Source organism: Schistocerca nitens, chromosome 4 (assembly GCF_023898315.1).
Source record: "Schistocerca nitens isolate TAMUIC-IGC-003100 chromosome 4, iqSchNite1.1, whole genome shotgun sequence".
Taxonomy (NCBI): Eukaryota; Metazoa; Arthropoda; class Insecta; order Orthoptera; family Acrididae; genus Schistocerca; species Schistocerca nitens.
The window spans coordinates 873,370,973-873,397,306 of NC_064617.1; the positions used below are offsets into that span (position 1 = coordinate 873,370,973).

The 26,334-nt window shown below is 43.4% G+C and overlaps 1 protein-coding gene across 1 annotated transcript in view; it reads left to right on the plus strand.

The window, feature by feature from the left end:
• Positions 1-26,334, plus strand: part of LOC126252384 (mucin-2-like) — an 80,781-nt gene that overhangs the window by 45,338 nt on the left and 9,109 nt on the right. Inside the window, exon 2 of the mRNA XM_049953275.1 lies at positions 10,434-10,603. Coding sequence (XP_049809232.1) covers positions 10,442-10,603 — 162 coding nt within the window. The 5' untranslated portion in view covers positions 10,434-10,441. The remainder of the gene's footprint in view (positions 1-10,433; positions 10,604-26,334) is intronic.

Below are 26,334 nucleotides of genomic sequence, written 5' to 3' on the forward strand. Positions count from 1 at the left end.
AAATTTAGATTTAATTAAGCTATATTTATTCATTACATACTTGTCAGAAATACACACAGAACTATTCGGTACAGAAAACCTCAAACTGAAACGAATATGGCTGGCGGTGTCGTCATATTGTTTACATATACATACATATTGTTTACATATACATAATAACTTCCCCCATGAGCCATGGACCTTGCCTTTCGTGGGGAGGCTTGCGTGCCTCAACGATACAGACAGCCGTACCGTAGGTGCAACCACAACGGAGGGGTATCTGTTGAGAGGCCAGACAAACGTGTGGTTCCTGAAGAGGGGCAGCAGCCTTTTCAGTAGTTGCAGGGGCAACAGTCTGGATGATTGACTGATCTGGCCTTGTAACATTAACCAAAATGGCCTTGCTGTTCTGGTACTGCGAACGGCTGAAAGCAAGGGGAAACTACAGCCCTAATTTTTCCCGAGGGCATGAAGCTTTACTGTATGATTAAATGATGATGGCGTCCTCTTGGGTAAAATATTCCGGAGGTAAAATAGTCCCCCATTCGGATCTCCGGGCGGGGACTACTCAAGAGGACGTTGTTATCAGGAGAAAGAATACTGGCGTTCTACGGATCGGAGCGTGGACTGTCAGATCCCTTAATCGGGCAGGTAGGTTAGAAAATTTAAAAAGGGAAATGGATAGGTTAAAGTTAGATATAGTGGGAATTAGTGAAGTTCGGTGGCAGGAGGAACAAGACTTCTGGTCAGGTGAATACAGGGTTATAAATACAAAAGCAAATAGGGGTAATGCAGGAGTGGGTTTAATAATGTATAAGAAAATAGGTGTACGGGTAAGCTACTACAAACAGCATAGAGAACGCATTACTGCGGCCAAGATAGATACGAAGCCCACACCTACTACAGTAGTACAAGTTTATATGCCAACTAGCTCTGGAGATGAAGAAATTGATGAAATGTATGATGAGATAAAAGAAATTATTCAGGTAGTGAAGGGAGACGAAAATTTAATAGTCATGGGTGACTGGAATTCATCAGTAGGAAAAGGTAGAGAACGAAACATAGTAGGTGAATATGAATTGGGGCTAAGAAATGAAAGAGGAAGCCGCCTGGTAGAATTTTGCGCAGAGCATAACTTAATCATAGCTAATACTTGGTTTAAGAATCATAAAAGAAGATTGTATATATGGAAGAACCCTGGAGATACTAAAAGGTATCAAATAGATTATATAATGGTAAGACAGAGATTTAGGAACCAGGTTTTAAATTGTAAGACATTTCCAGGGGCAGATGTGCACTCTGACCACAATCTAGTGGTTATGAACTGTAGATTAAAACTGAAGAAATTGCAAAAAGGTGGGAATTTAAGGAGATTGGACCTGGATAAACTGAAAGAACCAGAGATTGTACGGAGTTTCAGGGAGACCATAAGGGAAAAATTGACAGGAATGGGGGAAAGAAATACAGTAGAAGAAGAATGGGTAGCTTTGAGGGATGAAATAGTGAAGGCAGCAGAGGATCAAATAGGTAAAAAGACGAGGGCTAGTAGAAACCCTTGGGTAACAAAAGAAATATTGAATTTAACTGATGAAAGGAGATAATATAAAAATGCAGTAAATGAAGCAGGCAAAAAGGAATACAAACGTCTCAAAAATAATATTGACAGGAAGTGCAAAATGGCTAAGCAGGGATGCCTAGAGGACAAATGTAAGGATGTAGAGGCTTATCTCACTAGGGGTAAGATAGATACTGCCTACAGGAAAATTAAAGAGACCTTTGGAGAAAGGAGAACCACTTGCATGAATATCAAGAGCTTTGATGGAAACCAAGTTCTAAGCAAAGAAGGGAAAGCAGAAAGGTGGAAGGAGTATATAGAGGGCCTATACAAGGGCGATGTACTTGAGGACAATATTATGGAAATGGAAGAGGATGTAGATGAAGACGAAATGGGAGATATGATATTGCGTGAAGAGTTTGACAGAGCACTGAAAGACCTGAGTCGAAACAAGGCCCCCGGAGTAGACAACATTCCATTAGAACTACTGACAACCTTGGGAGAGCCAGTCCTGACAAAACTCTACCTTCTGGTGAGCAAGATGTATGAGACAGGCGAAGTAACCTCAGACTTCAAGAAGAATATAATAATTCCAATCCCAAAGAAAGCAGGTGTTGACAGATGTGAAAATTACCGAACCATCAGTTTAATAAGTCACAGCTGCAAAATACTAACGCGAATTATTTACAGACGAATGGAAAAACTGATAGAAGCCGACCTCGGGGAAGATCAGATTGGATTCCGTAGAAATGTTGGAACACGTGAAGCAATACTGACCCTACGACTTATCTTAGAAGAAAGATTAAGGAAAGGCAAACCTACGTTTCTAGCATTTGTAGACTTAGAGAAAGCTTTTGACAATGTTGATTGGAATACAGTCTTTCAAATTCTGAAGGTGGAAGGGATAAAATACAGAGAGCGAAAGGCTATTTACAATTTGTACAGAAAGCAGATGGCAGTTATAAGAGTCGAGGGGTATGAAAGGGAAGCAGTGGTTGGGAAGGGAGTGAGACAGGGTTGTAGCCTATCCCCGATGTTATTCAATCTGTATATTGAGCAAGCAATAAAGGAAACAAAAGAAAAGTTCGGAGTAGGTATTAAAATCCATGGAGAAGAAATGAAAACTTTGAGGTCTCCGATGACATTGTAATTCTGTCAGAGACAGCAAAGGACTTGGAAGAGCAGTTGAACGGAATGGACAGTGTCTTGAAAGGAGGATATAAGATGAACATCAAGAAAAGCAAAACGAAGATAATGGAATGTAGTCGAATTAAGTCGGATGATGCTGTGGGAATTAGATTAGGAAATGACACACTTAAAGTAGTAAAGGAGTTTTGCTATTTGGGGAACAAAATAACTGATGATGGTCGAAGTAGAGAGGATATAAAATGCAGACTGGCAATGGCAAGGAAAGCGTTTCTTAAGAAGAGAAATTTGTTAACATCGAGTATTGATTTAAGTGTCAGGAAGTCGTTTCTGAAAGTATTTGTATGGAGTGTAGCCATGTATGTAAGTGAAACGTGGACGATAAATAGCTTAGACAAGAAGAGAATAGAAGCTTTCGAAATGTGGTGCTACAGAAGAATGCTGAAGATTTGATGGGTTGATCACATAACTAATGAGGAGGTATTGAATAGAATTGGGGAGAAGAGGAGCTTGTGGCACAACTTGACTAGAAGAAGGGATCGGTTGGTAGGACATGTTCTGAGACATCAAGGGATCACCAATTTGGTATTGGAGGGCAGCGTGGAGGGTAAAAATCGTAGAGGGAGACCAAGAGATGAATACACTAAACAGATTCAGAAGGATGTAGGTTGCAGTAGGTACTGGGAGATGAAGAAGCTTGCACAGGATAGAGTAGCATGGAGAGCTGCATCAAACCAGTCTCAGGACTGAAGACCACAACAACAACATACATAGTAATGAAGGTATTTGATAACACTGTTTCAGTTCACAGCTCATCAGACATATAATTAAAATCACGTTACAAAACTTTAAGTACAGCACTATGTTGCGTTAAAGGATGAAAGATATTTGACATAAGCAAAACTTCGGAGCAAGATATTTTTCTGTACAAATTTGTCGCACAAGCGGATTTTAAATAATTCATTCCAAATAACAGTAAATTTAGTACTAATTACAAAGTTTTTTCAACTGCTACCATTTTCATAAGATCCAGTGTAGGAATTGCACATTTTAGTTTAATTAGTTTCAAACCACACTGTGAGATGTACTATCAAGAAGAATTTATATTACGGCATTTTTGAAACATCAGGTTTCCGTGACGTTAGCTATGGTGTGAAACATTGAGATAATTATATTTTTAACTTTAGTGGCGAATATACACTCATAAAATATTAAATAACGAATGACGAAATGTTAACTGTAGCCGTAAAGCATTTCCATACTCGCGATCTGGTATCGGGTGCTTCACTACACGAGTGTATCGAGTGGTAAACCAAAGGAATCTCTGTCCGGTTCATTACAATTCGTTTCTAGACGAATATTTTTCCCAAAATTTGTTCAACTTCCCTTGTTCCCAACACGTGCACAGCGATCTCATCTTTACAGCAATTTATGAAAATTATTCTGTCAGTTCTAGATGAAGGTAGACATGTTGTTAGTAGACAGGTCAGACACAGGACACAAGATCCTGTTGAAACATAATGGCGCCACGCATTGCCTACAAGCTTTGCAAGAAACGGAAACAACCATGACCTTGAGTCATCTCTATCGAGCGCTGGAGAAGACCACATGCGCTGGCTTGCGATCGTGTTGCGATTTGATACCATACTTCCCTCAGTTCTTTTTGTTTCTGTCTCTACAGATCATTTGTTAAGTGCGAGTTTAAGGTACTGAGGGCAAAGAATGGAAACTGAGGTGGGTCTCCTCAAAGTGAGGATGTCTAGACACCTTAATTTAATGATTAAACCTCTAATGGAAGATTTGCATTGTTGTGCCGTTGGATGATGGAGGTTGGGGGATATGTGAGAGATCGATGCTAGTAGAAAAGAGGGGTGTCATTTTCCAGTTCTCGCCTAGGGCAGCAAAATAACTAGCAACGCTCCTGAAACGTCGTACACCCACTGGATGTAAAGAAACATGTTGTTTGATAGTGTATGTCACAGTGATTGAAAGCACACATGCTAATGCATAAGGCAGGTGGCAATGTTCTGCTGTACTAGTGTTTAGTTCCACACTCAAGAGGGCAGTGCCCAGTGGCGGTTCGTAGGTATACATTTTGGGTGCCCACAAATTTTTAAATTCAGATAAATACGACAGTACGAAATTAAGAGCACTGCTGTATAACTGCTATGCTTATCAACATATTTATACAACTTCAGCCACTGTCAATAATAATAATAATAATAATAATAATGTGTATAACTTCTCTGAAAAAAGGAAGATTTGTGTTGATGGAATTTTCATGTTTAATATTTACAGCTTATGCCAAGAACGAAATAATGTTTAAGCGTTTGCTATTTCCGTTTCGCATTTTTGTGTAAGAGGGAGTTTCCGTGCTTTTTTATTTTTTCGGAGAAATGTACAAAGTCCCTAATTCATGTATTAGTTAGCGAATGAACTTCTAGGCAGAAAATCAGGCATTCTTACGTTGCACTCACACAACTTACGCTTATCAAACACTTATTTGTTACATATTCGCTTGTAGTCACACTTACTTGATTTGGTCACTTTCTCAGACAGAAAATCTAGTCTGGGAGGCCCTAGTTCCTTTGCGGCTAATTTTTCCTGCTAATTTTCCTTTCTGTAAGTGCTTAATACATGTTCGACAGAGTTCATGCTGACATTGCACAGGAAGGCCGATTCCTGCACAGTAAACAGCCATGCCGTTTGCGCAAATTATTAAATCCAAGTAGTACGACCTACCAACAAGGTCACTTGACTAGAATACAAATGAGGCGCTGAGACTCATAAGGATCAAAAAAACACCGTCTTCGACCCTGATATTTAAGTGACTATCAGAAAAACCAGTGAGACAACTTTTCGTAAATGAGAGGAGGAGGAGATTAGGGTTTAATGGCCGTCGACATCGAGTCATTAGAGACGGAGCACGAGCTCGAATTAGGGAGAGATGGAGAAGAAAATCGGTCGTGAGCTTTCAGAGGAACCGTCCCGGCATTTACCTTGAGCTATTTAGGTACATCACGGAAAACCTAAATCTGGTGTTTGGTGAACATTTAGATATACGTACAATGCGGGCCTACAGTACAGATAAACCTGACCCACCGTAAGATCAACACATATCAGAAGCATGAATAAAAGCTACTGTCTCACAATTTTTTTTTTCTTTATTGAGTTTCGATTCCCCCCGAAGGGGGCGGGCTTGCAGCAGCTTAGTATGCCGCTCTTCAGACTGCAGAATTTTTTTTTTAAAGATGAAGATAATAAATAATAAAAACAGGCGATAAAAACGGAGACTTAAATGGTAACTTGGCGCAAAATCGTGGAACTTAAAACATAGAATAAAGGGTTGATGATGCTAATAAAATACATATTAAGCAGACAGGTAAAATAATAGACAGACAACGAAAAAAACACGGCGACAGTCTGGTTTCTGCTCGAAAGAGACATAAAATTCACACCCAGCGACAGCATGATTTCTGATGTAACTCTTCAGGCTTTCCCGGCGATCTAATGACATCTTGGGTTGTCGGGTGTTCTGCCGGATATCAGCGTCGTACTTGCACGATATTTCGGTCACGTAGCTCGTGACCTTCATCAGGTGCGACCTGAGACTGCTCCTCGAGTGGACCTGATCCAGTATTTATGCCTATGGCCTTCCCCCTCCACCAACGGCTGCAGGCGCTTCCTCTATGGTCCGCGCCCATTCCCTGCGACCTGCTGGAGCGTTGCTGCTCCGTTTTCCGTCCGCTGCGGTTCTAGGTGTTCCCTCTGCGGCCCGCGCCCACCAAACCCGCTCCTGGGGGTTTCATCTACGGTCTGGGGTACCAAGCGTTCCCCCTGCGTTCCGCGCCCGCTCACCACGACCTGTTGGAGCGTTGCCGCTCCGTTTTTCGTCCGCTGCGGCTCTGGATGTTCCCTCTGCGGTCCGCGCCCACCAATACCACTTCTGGGTGTTCCATCTTCGGTCTGGTGCGCCTGGCAGTCCGTCAGGGGCTCGTTTTCCATCTCCATGTCTCTGGTTCTTCTGTTTGTGTAGTGTTGCAGCTGGCCCCGTTTCTCCTTTAACAATTCCAGAGCCGGATCCCCGGCTCTGCTTAGCTGGTACCCTGTATCACGGTTCATAAGATCGTCAGCCATTTTAATTTCTATCGATTCTCTTATAACACTGTCCCAAAATCTGGGTGTTTGTGCTAGAATCTTGCTATCCTCATACTTCATGGCATGATCTAGTTCTAGACAGTGTTCAGCAATGGCTGACTTAGTCACCTGTCTTAATCTAGTGTGCCTCTGATGTTCTTTGCACCTGAGCTCCACAGTTCTTGTCGTCTGGCCAATGTAGGACATGCCACATTGACAAGGTATATTGTAAATCCCTGGTTTTCGTAACCTCAGGTCGTCTTTGACACTCCCCAGCAGTCCCCCGATCTTGTTGGATGGACAGAAAACACACTTGATATTGTGTTTACAGAGGATCCTACTGATTCTGGCAGAAATAGAGCCAGCATAGGGCAGATATGCCACCTTCTTTGCTTCATCTTGGTCTTCTTCAGGAACCTGTGGTATAGTGGCTGGTTGAAGTGCCCTCTCAATTTGTCTGTCCGTGTATCCATTCTTGGAGAAAACTGTTTTGAGACGTTCTATCTCTATAGGTAGATTCACTTGGTCTGACAGGGCACGTGCTCTGTGGACCAAAGTCTTCAGAACCCCATTCTTCTGTGCAGGGTGGTGACAGCTGCTGGCCTGCAGATATAAATCAGTGTGTGTTGGTTTTCGGTACGCACTGTGGCCAATTGATCCATCTGCTTTCCTCTGGACTAGTACATCCAGAAATGGCAGCTGGCCATTCTTCTCCAGTTCCATGGTGAACTTGATATTAGGGTGGCATGAGTTAAGATGTTCAAGAAACTCATTGAGCCTGTCCATCCCATGTGGCCAGATCACGAAGGTGTCATCCACATACCTAAAGAAGCATGTGGGTTTAAATGTGGCTGTCTCAAATGCCCTCTCCTCAAAACTCTCCATAAACATGTTGGCAACCACAGGGGACAGTGGGCTGCCCATAGCTACACCTTCAGTTTGCTCGTAATATTGGTTTCTGTACAGGAAATACGTGGATGACAGTGTATGACTGAACAGGTCCAACAGAGCACCGTCAAATTTCTCTGCAATCAGTTCTAGTGAGTCCTTCAGTGGGACCCTGGAGAACAGCGATACCACATCAAAACTAACCATGATGACCGAATCTGTGATGTGCAGTTGCTTGAGGCGTTGCAGGAAATCTTCTGAGTTGCGGATGTGGTGAATATATTTCCCCACATATTGAGACAGGAGACCTTTCAAGTACTTGGCTGTTGTGTACGTAGGTGCCCCAATATTACTGACCAGCCACTATACCACAGGTTCCTGAAGAAGACCAAGATGAAGCAAAGAAGGTGGCATATCTGCCCTATGCTGGCTCTATTTCTGCCAGAATCAGTAGGATCCTCCGTAAACACAATATCAAGTGTGTTTTCTGTCCATCCAACAAGATCGGGGGACTGCTGGGGAGTGTCAAAGACGACCTGGGGTTACGAAAACCAGGAATTTACAATATATCTTGTCAATGTGACATGTCCTACATTGGCCAGACGACAAGAACTGTGGAGCTCAGGTGCAAAGAACATCAGAGGCACACTAGATTAAGACAGGTGACTAAGTCAGCCATTGCTGAACACTGTCTAGAACTAGATCATGCCATGAAGTATGAGGATAGCAAGATTCTAGCACAAACACCCAGATTTTGGGACAGTGTTATAAGAGAATCGATAGAAATTAAAATGGCTGACGATCTTATGAACCGTGATACAGGGTACCAGCTAAGCAGAGCCTGGGATCCGGCTCTGGAATTGTTAAAGGAGCAACGGGGCCAGCTGCAACACTACACAAACAGAAGAACTAGAGACATGGAGATGGAAAACGAGCCCCTGACGGACTGCCAGGCGCACCAGACCGAAGATGGAACACCCAGAAGTGGTATTGGTGGGCGCGGACCGCAGAGGGAACACCTAGAACCGCAGCGGACGGAAAACGGAGCAGCAACGCTCCAGCAGGTCGCAGGGAATGGGCGCGGACCACAGAGGAAGCGCCTGCAGCCGTTGGTGGAGGGGGAAGGCCATAGGCATAAATACTGGACCAGGTCCACTCGAGGAGCAGTCTCAGGTCGCACCTGATGAAGGTCATGAGCTACGTGACCGAAATATCATGCAAGTACGACGCTGATATCCGGCAGAACACCCGACAACCCAAGATGTCAGAATGATTTCTGTTCGCAACACTTTGGAAAGACGAACAACACTGAACATTCACTTGAGCACTGCACTAAAAAGTTGGCACAAATGTGACATACCACAGCCGAGGGCAGACGGGGGGAACCTGGACAGATGTTGAGAAAGAAAAGGGGGGGGGGAGGGGAAGGAGAGGAAAAATGACGGTCGGGGGGAGGGGGGAAAGGAGCGGATGGAAGACGGGAACCCGTAAGAGCAAGGGGGGAGGGGGGGCTGGGCATTCGCGAGTGGGGAAAGGCAGAGGTGACCGAGACGTGTAACCAATGGCACCCCATACCATCACGCCGGGTGATACGCCAGTATGGCGATGACGAATACACGCTTCCAATGTGCGTTCACCGCGATGACGCCAAACACGGATGCGACCATCATGATGCTGTAAACAGAACCTGGATTCATCCGAAAAAATGACGTTTTGCCATTCGAGCACCCAGGTTCGTCGTTGAGTACACCATAGCAGGCGCTCCTGTCTGTGATGCTACGTCAAGTGTAACCTCAGCCACGGTCTCCGAGCTGATAGTCCATGCTGCTGCAAACGTCGTCGAACTGTTCGTGCAGATGGTTGTTGTCTTGCAAACGTCCCCATCTGTTGATTCAGGGATGGAGACGTTGCTGCACGATCCGTTACATCCATGCGGATAAGATGTCTGTCATCTCGACTGCTAGTGATACGAGGCCGTTGGGAGCCAGCATGGCGTTCCGTATTACCCTCCTGAACCGTCCGATTCCATATTCTGCTAACAGTCATTGGATCTCGACCAACGCGAGCAGCAATGTCGCGATACGATAAACCGCAATCGCGATAGGCTACAATCCGACCTTTATCAAAGTCGGAAACGTGATGGTACGCATTTCTCCTCCTTACACGAGGCATCAGAACAACGTTTCAGCAGGCAACGCCGGTCAACTGCTGTTTGTGTATGAGAAATCGGTTGGAAACTTTCCTCATGTCAGCACGTTGTAGGTGTCGCCACCGGCGCCAACATTGTGTGAATGCTCTGAAAACTAATAATTTGTATACCACAGCATCTTCTTCCTATTGGTTAAATTTCGCGGCTGTAGCACGTCATCTTCGTGGTGTAGCAATTTTAATGGCCAGTTGTGTATAAAACTTAGCTACATTCAATTTTCTACTAAAAGGTCCTGTTCATTTTTTTCTATACAGCTAGCAGTTCGTGTGTAGTGAACGAGAAAATGTTCATTTTTTTCTATACAACTAACAGTTCATATGTAGCGAATGTGCTAAAATCTCGCAGTGGTTTTTTGAAGGCATCGAGGGTAGCATAAAATCCAAATTTAGGGGCAACAGAGCCGTCTTGTGTATAAAATGTTGCAGGTTTTCTGAGTGGTGAACTGAAGTGAGGCGCAGGTCTCGCGTCCAGAACCTGCTGTCCCGGTCAACTGGCTGACCCGCCGGAACTCTGTTCCAGACGCCGACATGAGGGGGCTGGTGGCACTCCTGCTGCTACTGGTTGGCGGCTTGATGGACGCGGTGGCCCTGCCCGCCAGACCTCCAGCGTCCGACACTCACCAGCTGCTGCCGCCGGCACTTCATGGGAGGCATCACCAGGAGGCCTCCAACAGTCCACATGTGCCGAAGGTGAGGTGCGAGTGCAAACTAGCGACAGACAAGTGCCGAAGTCTCCGTAGAAAAGTTACAGGCGCTACAAAAATGTGGTTCTGATGTTGTTGTGCACTTCTGACATGTTATTGTATCTAATTGCACAATTATGAGTCAAAACATTACGATCAGCTGCTTAATAACGTGTTGGCCCACCCCTAGACGCAATACAGAGGCGATTCTGCGTGGCAAGGTTTCGACAAATCCTATGTAGTGTTCCGGGGGTATGTGGCACCAGATGTCTGTGTATGTTGTTTGTTGTTGTGGTCTTCACTCTGAAGACTGGTTTGATGCAGCTCTCCATGCTACTCTATGCTTTGTTAGCCTTTTCACCTCCGAATAACTACTGCAACTTACATCCTTCTGAATCTGCTTAGTGTATTCATCTCCTGGTCTCCCTCTACACTCATTTTTATCCCCTGCGCCCCCCTCCAGTACTAAATTGGTGATCCCAGGATGTCTCAGAATGTGGCCTATTAACAGACCCCTTCTTCTAGTCAAGTTGCGTTACAAATTTCTTTCCTTTCCAATTCTGTTCAATTCCTCATCATTAGCTAACGTGATCTACCCATCCAATCTTCAACATTCTTCTGTAGCACCACATTTCAAAAGCTTTTATTCTCTTAATAAGATTAAAAGCAGCCGACCAGTTGCAAAGGATAAAGTAATCTTTACCTAGGTTTCGATAGATTTAAATCTATCTTCTTCAGAAGACGGTCTGAGGACAATGAACATCATAATTTATATTAAAAAGTCTGAAACATGAGTCAAGTTTTTTTTTTCCTTTATTGTAATTTTAAACACCTATACAGGCGGGCTGTCAGCAGCATAGTACGCTGCACTTCCGCCTTAAGTGGAACAATAAACATGACAGAGAGGTGATATATACAATACAAAAAACTGCGGGCAAAAAATGGAGATACAAAAAAACAATAAACAAGAAGCCGTTCACGTTGGACGAAAAAGCACTAACACTTGGAGACACGGCGCACAAAACACGGAGAACGGCGACGGCACAGGTGAACAGTTGAGTTGTAACTGCACGAAACACTAAACGATGCACACACACTAAACACTGATGGCGATGATCTCCAGCGCGCTTGAGTCAAGAATAAAGTATAACATATATTAGAAGAATCTTGTATTACAAAATGTGGTACTTACAGTATTACATTAACATGGAGTGATATGTCTTTGTCATTTTTACAAACAACTGCATAGCTCCATTAGTCCAAATAAAATATAGCCCTGAGTACAGGGTTTGTCAGACAAATAAAAATAAGTACATGGAAGTTGGAGAGCGCATAAGCGACTGAGTAAAATCGGCCAGCGTAGTAGCACTGCGGCCAGGGCAGGTGGCGCTCAGGTCGCGAACTATGCGCCAATTGGCGTACTGAAGGCCTACTACGCTGGCCGATTTTACTCAGTCGCTTATGCGCTCTCCAACTTCCATGTACTTATTTTTATTTGTCTGACAAACCCTGTACTCAGGGCTATATTTTATTTGGACTAATGGAGCTATGCAGTTGTTTGTAAAAATGACAAAGACATATCACTCCATGTTAATGTAATACTGTAAGTACCAGGAATCTTTCTCACATTTTGTAATACAAGATTCTTCTAATATATGTCATACTTTATTCTTGACTCATGTTTCAGACCTTTTAATATAAATTATGATGTTCATTGTCCTCAGACCGTCTTCTGAAGAAGATAGATTTAAATCTATCGAAACCTAGGTAAAGATTACTTTATCCTTTGCAACTGGTCGGCTGCTTTTAATTTTATTACGTGGAACCGTTGCTGTAGCGCAGCTATGTTTAAAATACTTTTATTCTCTTCTTGTGTGAACTGTTTATCGTCCACATTTTACTTCTATGCATAGCTACACTCCATAGAAACACTTTCAGAAAAGATTTCATCTCTCTTAAACCGTCAGAAACGCTTCTCTTGACATTGCCAGTCTACATTTTATATCCTCTCTACTTCGACCATCATTTGTTATTTTCCTCCTCAAATAGCAAAACTCATCTACTACTTTATGTGCCTCATTTCCTAATCTAATTCCCTCAGCATCACATGATTTAATTCGACTACGTTGCATTATCATTGTTTTGCTTTTGTTGATGCTCCCCTTATATCCTCCCTTCAAGACTCCATTCCCTCCAACTGCTCTTTCAAGTCGTTTACTGTCTCTGACTGAATTCAAACGCCGTCGGCAAACCTCAATGTTTTTATTTATTCTCCATTGATTTTAAATCCTACTCCAAATCTTTCTTTTGTTTCCTTTACCACTTGCTCAATATGCAGACTGAACAATATCGGGGATAGGCTGCAGCCCTGTCTCACTCCCTTCCCAACCACTGCTTCCATTTCATGCCACTCGACTCTTATAACTGCCATCTGGTTTCTGTACAAATTGTAAATAGCGTTTTGCTCCCTGTATTTTACCCCTGCCACCTTCAGAATTTGAGAGAGATTATTCCAGTCGACAATGTCAAAAGTTTTCTCTAAGACTACAAGTGCTATAACAGTAGCTTTTCTATTCTTTAACCAGTCTTCTGAGATCAGTCGTAGAGTCGGTATCGCTGCTCGTGTTCCTAAATTTGTCCGGATTCCAAACTGATCTTCCCTGAGGTCGGCAGCCACCAGTTTCTCCATTGCTCTTCAATGAATTGGTGCTAGCGTTTTACAACTGTTGCTTATTAAACTCACAGTTCGATAATATTCACACCTGTCACCACCTGGTTTCGTTATAATTCGAATTATTACGTTCTTCTTGAGGTCCGAAGGTATTTCACCTGTCTCATACATCTTGCACACAAGGTTACGCAATTCCCGTAAATTACGGGCTGGTTGTTTGCGAGCGAAGAGCCCGTGTCCGTTAACGTTCCTGATGTGTTCCATCGGATTCAGTTTAGGCGGATTTGGCTTCCAAGTCATCGACGTCATTACGCGAGAAGAATCTGGGAGAAAGTAATATGTTAGTTATTCAAAAACAGTATTAATCGCATTTATTATTATTATATCGCCAACCGGTTTCAAACCGACGTAGGGGTCATCTTCTGGGCGTTTACACTATGAAATTACAGATATCCGTAAGAAAGACTCTATTATACAACGACTAAAATTACGTAAATTTAAAATATGTTACCCATTGGTCGACTGCTGGTGCTGTCACTCCTGTCTACATAACGGCAGGAAACTATGCGAGACTAACCCTTCATATGGGCTTAAATAGCGTGCTGAGATCACCCCCAGCGGTGATCAACGGCATTTAATATAGTTTATTATATGTTATTACTAGTCACCTTGGTTTAACATAAATTTAAGTGGCAGTAAATAATAGAAAACGGAACCATTCCACTTAAAAAGAGTTACAATTATAGTGTTAATTATAAAATAATAACAAATGTTCCGTAGTCAACTCGTAAAATTCGTGAAAGCATATTACATTATGTGCCATAATATAAAGTAAAACAATTTGTGACACAGAAATTGGTGTCGTCTTGTATTATAATACATCTATTCGTACATTTACGTAGAAAACATTTGAGTAAATTTACTAAAACGGCTAATATGGAAGGACTACAAAACCCTCTACTCATTGTGGTGAGGACACGGTTGCCGAGGACTATAAGGGTACATCGGGCGCCCTCTAGCCTGTGTAGCGAGGACGCCGTCGTCATGGTAGCAGCTGGTGTGTTCGTATGGCGTTATCTTTGCACATATCCTCAAGTTTTTTACCTCTTGTGGCTTTTGCCGCTTCCTCAGGTGTGCCGTACTTTATGTTGGACAACCTCATGAGTGTTGTTTTTGGAACATTAAACACTTTACTGGCCTTCTTCCAACCCATCTTCTTTTTCCGAACTGCGTCAATAGCTTTAGTCATTTTACAGGGACTCCACTTTCTTTGGTCAACCTTCCCCATTATCCTCTTGGAATCTGAAACACAATTCCAAGAGAATAAGAGTGTGCACAAATACAGGTAGACATCAAACATGAAAGTATAAGGGGTCCCGTTTAGACAACCAAGTGGGGTCCACTTTTTGGAACTATAGCCTACATCTTTTTAATGGCACCAGTTTTTAACCAAACGTCTAAATGAACCGATTTAGTGATAAACAAAGACCTTGAACCTTACCATTTAAGAATATATACAGGTCGAAACGCTTACCTTCCTATATCTTGGAGAAATAATGAAAAATGTGGCACGATGCGAAAACTTCAATCACTGTCAGAATACCTAATAGCGGGCAGACGAACAATGAGTGAAGTGGTGGGCGACTGGTGCGCTCCACTACAGATGGGTAGAAGCGTAACCTAGTGTTTACACTTACAAGGGAACCTCCCCATCGCACCCCCCTCAGATTTAGTTATAAGTTGGCACAGGGATAGGCCATGAAAAACTGAACACAGATCAATCGAGAAAACAGGAAGAAGTTGCATGGAACTATGAAAAAAATAAGCAAAATATACAAACTGAGTAGTCCGTGTCCAAGATAAGCCACATCAAGGTACATGTACACTGATGAGCACCGTGGTCCCGTGGTTACCGCGAGCAGCTACGGAACGTAAGGTCCCTGGTACAAACCTCCCTCGAGTGAGAAGTTTTAATTTTTTATTTTCAGACAATTATCAAAGTTCATGCTCTCAGACATGATCAACTTCGCTCTCCAAACTTCCAGGACATGTTCAGATTTGCTTGGACACATGCAGGATTTGACGGTCTATACACGGAAAAACTTGAAAACGTTAAAAACGTATGTTTTGACAGAGCACAGGGAAAACTGTGCGACTGTGAAACTTGCATTCATTTGTTGCCGTTTATGTGACAAACTCTTATGTTTTCATCACTTTTTTGGGAGTGATTATCACATCCACAAGAAAACCTAAATCGGGCAAGGCAGAAGAAACTTTTTACCCATTCGCCAAGTGTGCAAGTTAGGTGGGTCGACAACATATTCCTGTAATGTGAAGCACACGCCGTCACCAGTGTCGTATAGAATATTTCAGACGTGTTTTCCTGTGGAGGAATCGGTTGACCTATGAATTTGCGATCAAATGTTTTCGGTTCCTATTGGAGAGGCACGTCCTTTCGTCTACTAATCGCACGGTTTTGCGGTGCGGTCGCAAAACACAGACACTAAACTTATTACAGTGAACAGAGACGTCAATGAATGAACGGTCAGATCGTAACTTTGCGAAAATAAAGTAAGTAAAATTTTTGCTCGAGGGAGGACTCGAGCCAAGGACCTCTCGTTCCGCAGTGACTCACTCTAACCACGGGACCACGGCGCTCCTCAGCTTACACAGTCCTTGATGTTGCATATCTTACACTTGGACTACTCAGTTTGTATAATTTGCTTAGTTTTTCATAGTTCCACACAACTTCTTCCTGTTTTCTCGATTGATCTGTGTTCAGTTTTTCAAGGCCTATCCACTGTGTCAATTTATAACTAAATCTGAGGGGGGTGCGATGGGGAGGTTCCCTTGTTAGTACCGCTAGAGTTCAGGAGACTGCAGAGCCAGGAAAGTAGGGGGTCCACTTTAGGAAGGGGTAAGCTTTCGGGAACTTTCCTCTACCCTCCGCCTCACACCATTAGGTGGCTTGCGGAGTATGATGTAGATGTACATACGTGAGTTCAGCTGGCTGCGAACACCTTAGTGTTAAGCACTGAACATAATAAAATGGCTCTGAGCACTATGAGACTTAACTTCTGAGGTCATCAGTCCCCTAGAACTTAGAACTACTTAAACCTAACTAACCTAAGGACATCACACACATCCATGCCCAAGGCAGGACTCGAACCTGCGACCGTAGCGGTCGCGCGGTTCCAGACTGTAGCGCCTAGAACCGCTCGGCCACTCCGGCCGGCCTGAACATAATATCCTGTACATCATCTTCAATATTCACAAGATAGTGAACAGTTCCTCAAGGATATTGATCGTAAAAGAACACTACATAAATAATATGTGAAGGAATATACTGGGTAAGCAGCAGAACTCTGCAAAGCTTGTAAGGGTGTTGCAGGGGAGATTTTTGTGAGAAATATTTGTTAAGAAAAAAATTCGATACTCTGCGGCATTTGTGGGTTATCTGACATTGAAGTTAGCCAATCACAGTGTGCAGATTCAATAAGTCTGCCAAAGACAGATTCGCCAAGCTTGTTCCTCGTTTCGCTTCTGCTCGTCTAGTTTAAATTTATCACTAAAAAAAGGCACATTTTAACTGGTAATGAACATTAGAACAAGTGGTAACTCACAGATCCACAGATGTCTGTGCATTGCCGCTTTTTAGCGGGCGCAAGTGCTTGAATTTACGCGTTCGACGACCCAATTGGCTAGTTTCAACGCTAAATAACTTGGAAAGGGCGCAACGTATCGAACTTTGTTCTTAACAGTTATTTCTCACCACACCCTCACTGCAACTACCACGTTACTAGCTTTTCAGACTGTTTCTGACCATCCTCTGTAATAGAGAAAATAACTTTAAAAATGGCCATATCTTCACCAAAATCTATATTTGCTTTATATAGTTTCATGGTACAGTTAGTCAGATGTTCTACCATACTTGGTACAGTCATTAACATATAATCTCTGGACAACAGGGATTCATTTAGAAAAAGGGCACCAATTCACCATTCCGAGCCCTAATGGCGTATTTGCTCTGTCCGAAGTGTCAGTTGCCAAGCTCTTTGCGTTGGTCCCTCCTGATAGCTCGGGTCTGTCACTGATTTCCGCTGGCGGCTGCTGCTTCAGACAGGAATACCAATCCCGTGTGCCACCTTGACGCTTCTGCAACCACCATGATGAACTAGCAGCTGCCGCTGCCATGTGCCATTCCGCCGCTCTCTAGTGAGAACCGGACTTTGCACAAATGGCGAAATCTCAGCGGCAAATATCAAATGACCGAAAAAAAATTACAAACATCAGCTGTCTCATTGCTAAGTCGCCAATGTTGGCAGTTCAAGATGTTTTCTCTAGCTAGTCTACCTACTGTATAGTGCGTGCAAAATGCCGTGGACTTTGGATACGAAGTCGATTGTGGGAGCGCGGGAGAGAAGCAAGGGGGGGGGGGGAGGGGGGCTCAGGGGGCTCAGAGCGCTGTAAATTAAGTGGGGCCCCTGCACTCCAACACTAGCGGAGTGACCATTCAAAACGATTTACTTGTTACCTCCGCCTTCGTTAATATCTAAAAAGAATTCTGCCGAAAATGCAGCGATTTATTCTCACCTGGCTTGTTAACCTATTGTAACTTTAAGGAAGCGTCGTGAGTGACGAATTTTGAGTAAAACCTACACGTTTCTCCAGTTGCCATGTCAAAATTTGCTTCTTATGCCGAAACTCAGTGGAGTTTACACTGTCTCCTCTCACTAACACGTGCAGACACAACTGCGGGGCAATTCTGAAACGGTGGTTTGTTAAGTTTATTAAGTAATGAACTGAGGAAAAGTAAAGCCAGTAGCTAATAAAGGCACATCCTAGGTACAAAAAACGAGTAACGTCTTCACATATGTCGTTCCAAAATCCATAGCATTTCTCGTTTCACAGCTATCGATAGCCCTTAGAAATAACATTATTTCACCGAAAAAATTCGTAGTTATCAGAATAAAGAAGTTTTAGATAATAACGATATGGTAAATACTCTCCTCTTTGCATGCTATCATTTGCCAAAATCTCATTTCGATACCTGAACCCATTTATGAAATATGAGGAATGTTGTGGATTTTCACTCCGGCTTTATCGCTGGCGCAGCGCGATCGCAAATGAGTGTGCTACATCAGATCAATTTTCTCGAAATTGGTGACAGATAGATACATCTACCCATGTCTAAAGAAAAATTCAATATGTTAGCCAAATACACAACAACATACAATACTGGTCATTAAAATTGCTGCACCACGAAGATGACGTGCTACAGACGCGAAATTTAACCGACAGGAAGAAGATGCTGTGATATGCAAATGATTAGCTTTTCAGAGCATTCACACAAGCTTGGCGCCGGTGGCGACACCTACAACGTGCTGACATGAGGAAAGTTTCCAACCGATTTCTCATACACAAACAGCAGTTGACCGGCGTTGCCTGCTGAAACGTGGTTCTGATGCCTCGTGTAAGGACGAGAAATGCGTACCATCACGTTTCCGACTTTGATAAAGGTCGGATGGTAGCCTATCGCGATTGCGGTTTATCGTATAGCGACATTGCTGCTCGCGTTGGTCGAGTAGCAGAATATGGAATCGGACGGTTCAGGAGGGTAATACGGAACGCCATGCTGGCTCCCAACGGCCTCGTATCACTAGCAGTCGAGATGACAGGCATCTTATCCGCATGGATGTAACGGATCATGCAATAACGTCTCCATCCCTGAATCAACAGATGGGGACGTTTGCAAGACAACAACCATCTGCACGAACAGTTCGACGACGTTTGCAGCAGCATGGACTATCAGCTCGGAGACCGTGGCTGAGGTTACACTTGACGCTGCATCACAGACAGGAGCGCCTGCTATGGTGTACTCAACGACGAACCTGGGTGCTCGAATGGCAAAACGTCATTTTTTCGGATAAATCCAGGTTCTGTTTACAGCATCATGATGGTCGCATCCGTGTTTGGCGTCATCGCGGTGAACGCACATTGGAAGCGTGTATTCGTCATCGCCATACTGGCGTATCACCCAGCGTGATGGTATGGGGTGCCACTGGTTACACGTCTCGGTCACCTCTTGTTCGCATTGACGGCACTCTGAACAGTGGACGTTAGATTTCAGATGTGTTACGACCCGTGGCTCTACCCTTCATTCGATCCCTGCGAAACCCCACATTTCAGCAGGATAATGCACGACCGCATGTTGCAGGTCCTTTACGGGCCTGTCTGGATACAGAAAATGTTCGACTGCTGACCTGGACAGCACATTCTCCAGATCTCTCACCAACTGAAAACGTCTGGTCAATGCTGGCCGAGCAACTGGCTCGTCACAATACGCCAGTCACTACTCTTGATGAACTGTGGTATCGTGTTGAAGCTGCATGGGCAACTGTACCTGTACACGCCATCCAAGATCTGTTTGACACAATACCCAGGCGTATCAAGGCCGTTATTACGGCCAGAGGTGGGTATTCTAGGTACTGATTTCTCAGGGTGTATGCACCCAAATTGCGTGAAAATGTAATCACATGTCAGTTCTAGTGTAATATATTTGTCCAATGAAGAATACCCGTTTATCATCTGCATTTCTTCTTGGTGTAGCAATTTTGATGGCCAGTAGTGTACTACGTAATATGCAGCAAACACAAAGTCATAGCGACCTCTATTTTTCGTGTGCACTTTTCCGAATTTCGCAAAGTGTCTTACTTACACGTAAATACCACAATAACTATGACCATTAACGAAATGATGGGCACATCATCATTAGCCCGACATATGAAGCTATAAGTAAAGCAAAAATGAAATATCTTTACCGAATACTTTCTGTAATCGTTTGAGGGGTGCGCGCCTCGATTCTGGATAACACTTATCGGCCTCCCTGTTCAAAAAAAAAAAAAAAAAAAAAAAAAAAAAAAAAAAAAAAAAAACGAATGAACTCGCCCACCAATTTGGACGAAAACTGGTCATTGCGAATCATCCGCCGTACCCTACGCGAGCTATACAAGCTGCTGGGACTTCTCCTGGTGCACCTGTAAGGCACTACATCCACACCTACAACTGCTGTCGGCAAGCCACAATTTAGTGAGACAGCATATGGTGCAACAGCATCACTTTTCCCGTTCATATTCCGTTTGAAAACATTCTTTCAAATGTATAAATACTCGTATAATTGTGAAAGCAGACTGTAAAATACGCAAAACGAGTAACTGAGAAATGTTGACTGAAAATATCTGAAGTTTATTTGAGATGAAAATACGTGAAACTCAATGGTCGATCAGACAATACGACTGCGAGAAAGTAATTCGTTCTCAATAAAATTTACTTACGCTATATGACTGTGACAAAATGACCTTGGGTTATATGTTGACGATGAATGTTGCGAATCTTTGTTAATTTAGAAAACAATTGCTGTACCAGGACTACTATCGTAATTACACAACAAATCTGTGTGAAATCGCAGTGTAGCACTTTCATAAAACATTTCACTCGACTTAAACCTTGCAACTTTTACTGATATTATTCTCGTAAATGCACTCTGACATTATGAAAACTTACTTTGTGTTCTGCCTTACGGCGGGTCTTATCATGGGGGAAGCCTCGTCAGAGAGGGAAGTGATTCCAGTGGTGATTTCTCGTTACTTTCCACTGACGATGATGAAATAGTAATGAGGACAACTCAACACCCAGTCCCTGAGCGGAGAAAATCTCCGATCCAGCCGGGAATCGAATTAGTGCCCCTTGGAGTGACAGACCGCCTCGCTGACCACTCAGCTATCGGGGCGGACTGACAATATGAAGTACAATGATAATGAAATTTATGGCTTTCCTTTGCGCAATGGATCGCTCGTCTGCTCTGCTATCTTGTTTTTTTTTATTTTTTTATGTATATAAAATAGTGGCCTGACTGTTAGAATTAAGTTTCACTCACCGTACTGGCGTTGTGCAATGCGAGACGGGATTTCGTCAATACTCAAAAATGTTACTCAGCACACCACTCGCGATATGCAATGTGAGCGTGCAGTCAAAACTATGACAGCAAATGAAAAATCGGGTACCAATCTCGGCGACAAAGAAATAACTAAATCGGTGCTTTAAGTTTCAAAAAAATGGCTCTGAGCACTATGGGACTTAACATCTGAGGTCATCGGTCCCCTAGAACTTAGAACTACTTAAACCTAACCAACCTAAGGACATCACACACATCCATGCCCGAGGCAGGATTCGAACCTGCGACCGTAACGGTCGCGTGGTTCCAGACTGAAGCGCCTAGAATCGCTCGGTCACACTGGCCGGCTTTAAGTTTCAACTGAGCTTCGTTAAGTCACTCCAACAATACAACTTTCCACACTTCGCATACACGGACTAATTCGTAAAATGTCTCTTTAGCATTTATCACTGCAGTGGAAGACGGAACCATATAACTTCATTATAAAAAAACCTTACAGAAAATCTAAACCAACTTCATTACAAAAAACCTTACAGAAAATCTAAACCATAAGCACTGTTATAACAATGAGCGAACTATAGTAATTACAAATATGGCAAACCACGTTCCCTTTAAATGTTACATTTTCCCATTCATTCAATATTATAATCCTTTTGCTTAAATATCTGTCGTTAAACGTCATATTACACAAATTGCTCCAAATAATGTTACCTCCGCTGCAGGACAGACCAGCTTCAGTCCATTTCATACCAAGTACATTACCGCACTGTTGCTACTAGCACACTATGAGTCTACTCTGACGAAGTAAAAAAAAATGGTTCAAATGGCTCTGAGCACTATGGGACTCAACTGCTGAGGTCATTAGTCCCCTAGAACTTAGAACTAGTTAAACCTAACTAACCTAAGGACATCACAAACATCCATGCCCGAGGCAGGATTCGAACCTGCGACCGTAGCGGTCTTGCGGTTCCAGACTGCAGCGCCTTTAACCGCACGGCCACTTCGGCCAGCTCTGACGAAGTAAAGCTAACCTCTCTGTCCAACATCTTTTGTCTTGAACACAGTTCGAAAGTGTCTACACTGATCGGCCAAAACATTATAAATACATGCTTAATTGCTTGTTTGTCCGTCTTTGCAAAGAACTATATCACTGAGTCTGCGTATCAGGGATCCGACAGTTTTTTAGTAGGTTTGCGGAGGTATGAGGCAACAGATGCATGCGCACTGGTCAAGTAATTCGTGTAAATAACGGGCATCTGATTTGCGTACGCTGTGATGGCGTCCGAAAACGACCCCCATGGTTTCCATAGGATTCACATCAGGCGAATGTGGTCGCCGAGACATCAACGTGAGTTCACTATAATGCTCCTGAAACCACTGCAGCACGATTCTGGCCCCGCGACACGAGCAGTTCTACTGCTGAAAGAAGACATCGCCGTCCATGAAGACATCAAGTATGAAGGAAATTAGAATTATATGAATTCCTTCAGCTGCTGACGGGCGTTGATATACAGGGTGATTCAAAAAGAATACCACAACTTTAGGAATTTAAAACTCTGCAACGACAAAAGGCAGAGCTAAGCACTATCTGTCGGCGAATTAAGGGAGCTATAAAATTTCATTTAGTTGTACATTTGTTCGCTCGAGGCGCTGTTGACTAGGCGTCAGCGTCAGTTGATGCTAAGATGGCGACCGCTCAACAGAAAGCTTTTTGTGTTATTGAGTACGGCAGAAGTGAATCTACGACAGTTGTTCAGCGTGCATTTCGAACGAAGTATGGTGTTAAACCTCCTGATAGGTGGTGTATTAAACGTTGGTATAAACAGTTTACAGAGGATGGGTGTTTGTGCAAAGGGAAAAGTTCTGGACGGCCGAGAACGAGTGATGAAAATGTAGCACGCATCCAGCAATCATTTGTTCGCAGCCCAGGAAAATCGACTCGCAGAGCTAGCAGAGAGCTGCAAATTCCACAATCAACTGTATGGAGAGTCCTATGAAAAAGGTTAGTTATGAAACCTGAACGTCAACTACCCGAGGCGATGGATCGGCCGCCAGGCAGCCCGTGACAGAGCACTTCATCACTGGCCTCCAAGAAGCCCTGATCTTACCCCCTGCGATTTTTTCTTATGGGGGTATGTTAAGGATATGGTGTTTCGGCCACCTCTCCCAGCCACCATTGATCATTTGAAACGAGAAACAACAGCAGCTATCCAAACTGTTACGCCTGATATGCTACAGAGAGTGTGGAACGAGTTGGAGTATCGGGTTGATATTGCTCGTGTGTCTGGAGGGGGCCATATTGAACATCTCTGAACTTGTTTTTGAGTGAAAAAAAACCTTTTTAAATACTCTTCGTAATGATGTATAACAGAAGGTTATATTATGTTCCTCTCATTAAATACACATTTTTAAAGTTGTGGTATTCTTTTTGAATCACCCTGTATATCAAGGGGGATAGGTGAAAATGTGTGCCCGGACCGGGACTCGAACCCGTGATCTCCTGCTTAGATGGCAGACGCTCTATCCATCTGAGCCACCGAGGGTACGGAGGATAGTGCGATTGCAGGGACTATCTCGCGCACGCCTCCTGCGAGACCCACATTCTCACCATATATGTCCACACACTACGTTCGTAGTGTCCCTACCCAGCCGAGCGGTCTTAGGCGCTGCAGTCATGGACTGTGCGGCTGGTCCCGGCGGAGGTTTGAGTCCTCCCTCGGTCATGGGTATGTGTTTTTGTCCTTAGTATAATTTAGGTTAAGTAGTGTGTAAGCTTAGGGACTGATGACCTTAGCAGTTAAGTCCCGCCGGCCGGTGTGGTCGTGCGGTTCTAGGCGCCTCAGTCTGGAACCGCGTGACCGCTACGGTCGCAGGTTCGAATCCTGCCTCGGGCATGGATGTGTGTGATGTCCTTAGGTTAGTTAGGTTTAAGTAGTTCTAAGTTCTAGGGGACTGATGACCACAGATGTTAAGTCCCATAGTGCTCAGAGCCATTTGAACAAGTTAAGTCCCATAAGATTTCACACCCATTTGAACATTTTGTCCCTACCCAACATACTCATTACTCGTGGAAGACATTCTTACCAAGTCCCGTAAGAGCTCGGGTAATATGTGTGCATCCCCACAGAAGAAGAAGGTCATGGCCGGTATTGCCAAAGCTATAAACTTATATGGATATGGTGTCTGTTCTTTCGGACATGTCCGAAAGAACAGTCCCCATATCCATGTAAGTATATAGTTCTGGCAATATACTTATATGGATATGGTGTCTGTTCGTCTGTGCGAATGCACACATATTCCCCGAACTCTTACAGGAGTCCCGAAAGAACAGACACCATATCCATATAAGTATCAAATATAAAGGGATGCAAGTGGTTCGCAGCTGTCAGCAGGTTTTCGGCTGCTAGCCATGCAAGAGCAGGAGAATGTCTCTCATAGTATAATACTGCTCCCACCAAACTGCGTTCGTGGCGCGCTGCATGTTTCGAGCCGCCGTTCACCTCGACGACGGCGTTTGTGAAGATGACCATCGACCTAGTGTATCAAAAGTGTGATTCCCTCGAAGAGCCGACACGTTTCCATCGATCGACGGTCGAATCGCGATGGCCCTGTGCCCACTGCAATCGCAGTTGACGATGTCGTTGGCTCAACGTGTGAACACGTAGGGGTGGTCTGCTGCAAAGCTCCGTGTTCAACAATGTACGATGAACGGTGTGCTACGAAACAATTGTGCGTGCACCAGCATAACGCTCTTTCTGCAGATATGTCACAGATCAACATCTATCCTACTGTACAGAGCAGACAAGCCTCCAAACCCCACGTTCTGTGAAGAGTCGTGGACCTCCAACCATTTAGTGCCTAGTGGTAGTTCCATTGTCCTTGTACCTCTATCTGTAGATGCTCACGACAGTAGCACTTGAACATTCGACCAGCTTAGCCGTTTTCGAGATCCTCATTCACAGGGTCTGCGTCAAGGGCGTACCCAGAATCTGAACTGGGGGGGGGGGGGGGGGGGGAGGCAGGTCATACTAGTCTCAGGAAACAAGGACTCGAGACAACATACAGCACTTCTTATTAAATAAAACAGTAAACTAGTGAAGAACTGCTTTTAATAAACAATTTAAACACAAGAATGCACTTGTACAATCCGAGAAAACATGCAGAAGTTCTTATTAAATAAAACAGTAAACAAGTGAAAAACTGCTTTCAATAAACATTTTAAATACAAGAAATGCACTTGTTTAAAAATACAACTTTGGATGCGATGGACATCGAAAGTCCCATATGTACGTCAACATCCCGTGTTGTGGGATCAGAAAAACAAACACTGCCACGACAGAGGTCTGGTGTGCCAAGCTTGGAATGAACTGAATAAGTACAAAAAATTAAAATAAATAACTATCAAAAATACTACAGACAAGAAACGCATAAACTTTGGTATATTATCATATTTGAGTTAGGCCTACATACAAATTTTATCATTTTAATAAAGAAATGATAGCCCCAGTAGTTACAGTATTCAATAAACGATTCATGATGTAAATTTGCAATAATGACAGTTGACAGGTTTTGAACACCTCTCCTCCGCTCCTCATCCTTCTTGAAGCTCCACTGTTTTCTTCTGAAAGCATGCTTCAAAGCACTGTTTTCGATTATGTCCTGGTAAAAACTCAACTGAAGGGAGATTTTGGGTCTACCATTATCGATTAATATGTTGTGAAAGAAGGAGATGCACTGAATAACAATATCTTGGTGTTCTAAAGTCGTTTTTTTTCTTTGGGAGAATATGCAACTTGCTCGTCAAAAATCCGAACGTGCGTTCCACTAGCACTCTTGGCCGCCGATAATTTCTTGTTAAATAATCTTTCTTCGTCACATAGTAACAATCCGGAAAATGGACTCATTAAATTATGCAAGTGAGCAAGGGCTTCAGGCAGCCCTTAATGGGGCTTTTACTGAAGTGCCCGGTAGTTTTTTCGGTGATGGCCAGTTTTGTGGAACGTTCTAAAAATTATTTTATAAATCACTTGCACTAAATGTCTCGCCATCTACTGCTTGTCATAACCTGCACAACTGCTAATAATCTAGAGTTAGCGTCAGCTGTAACTAAAAA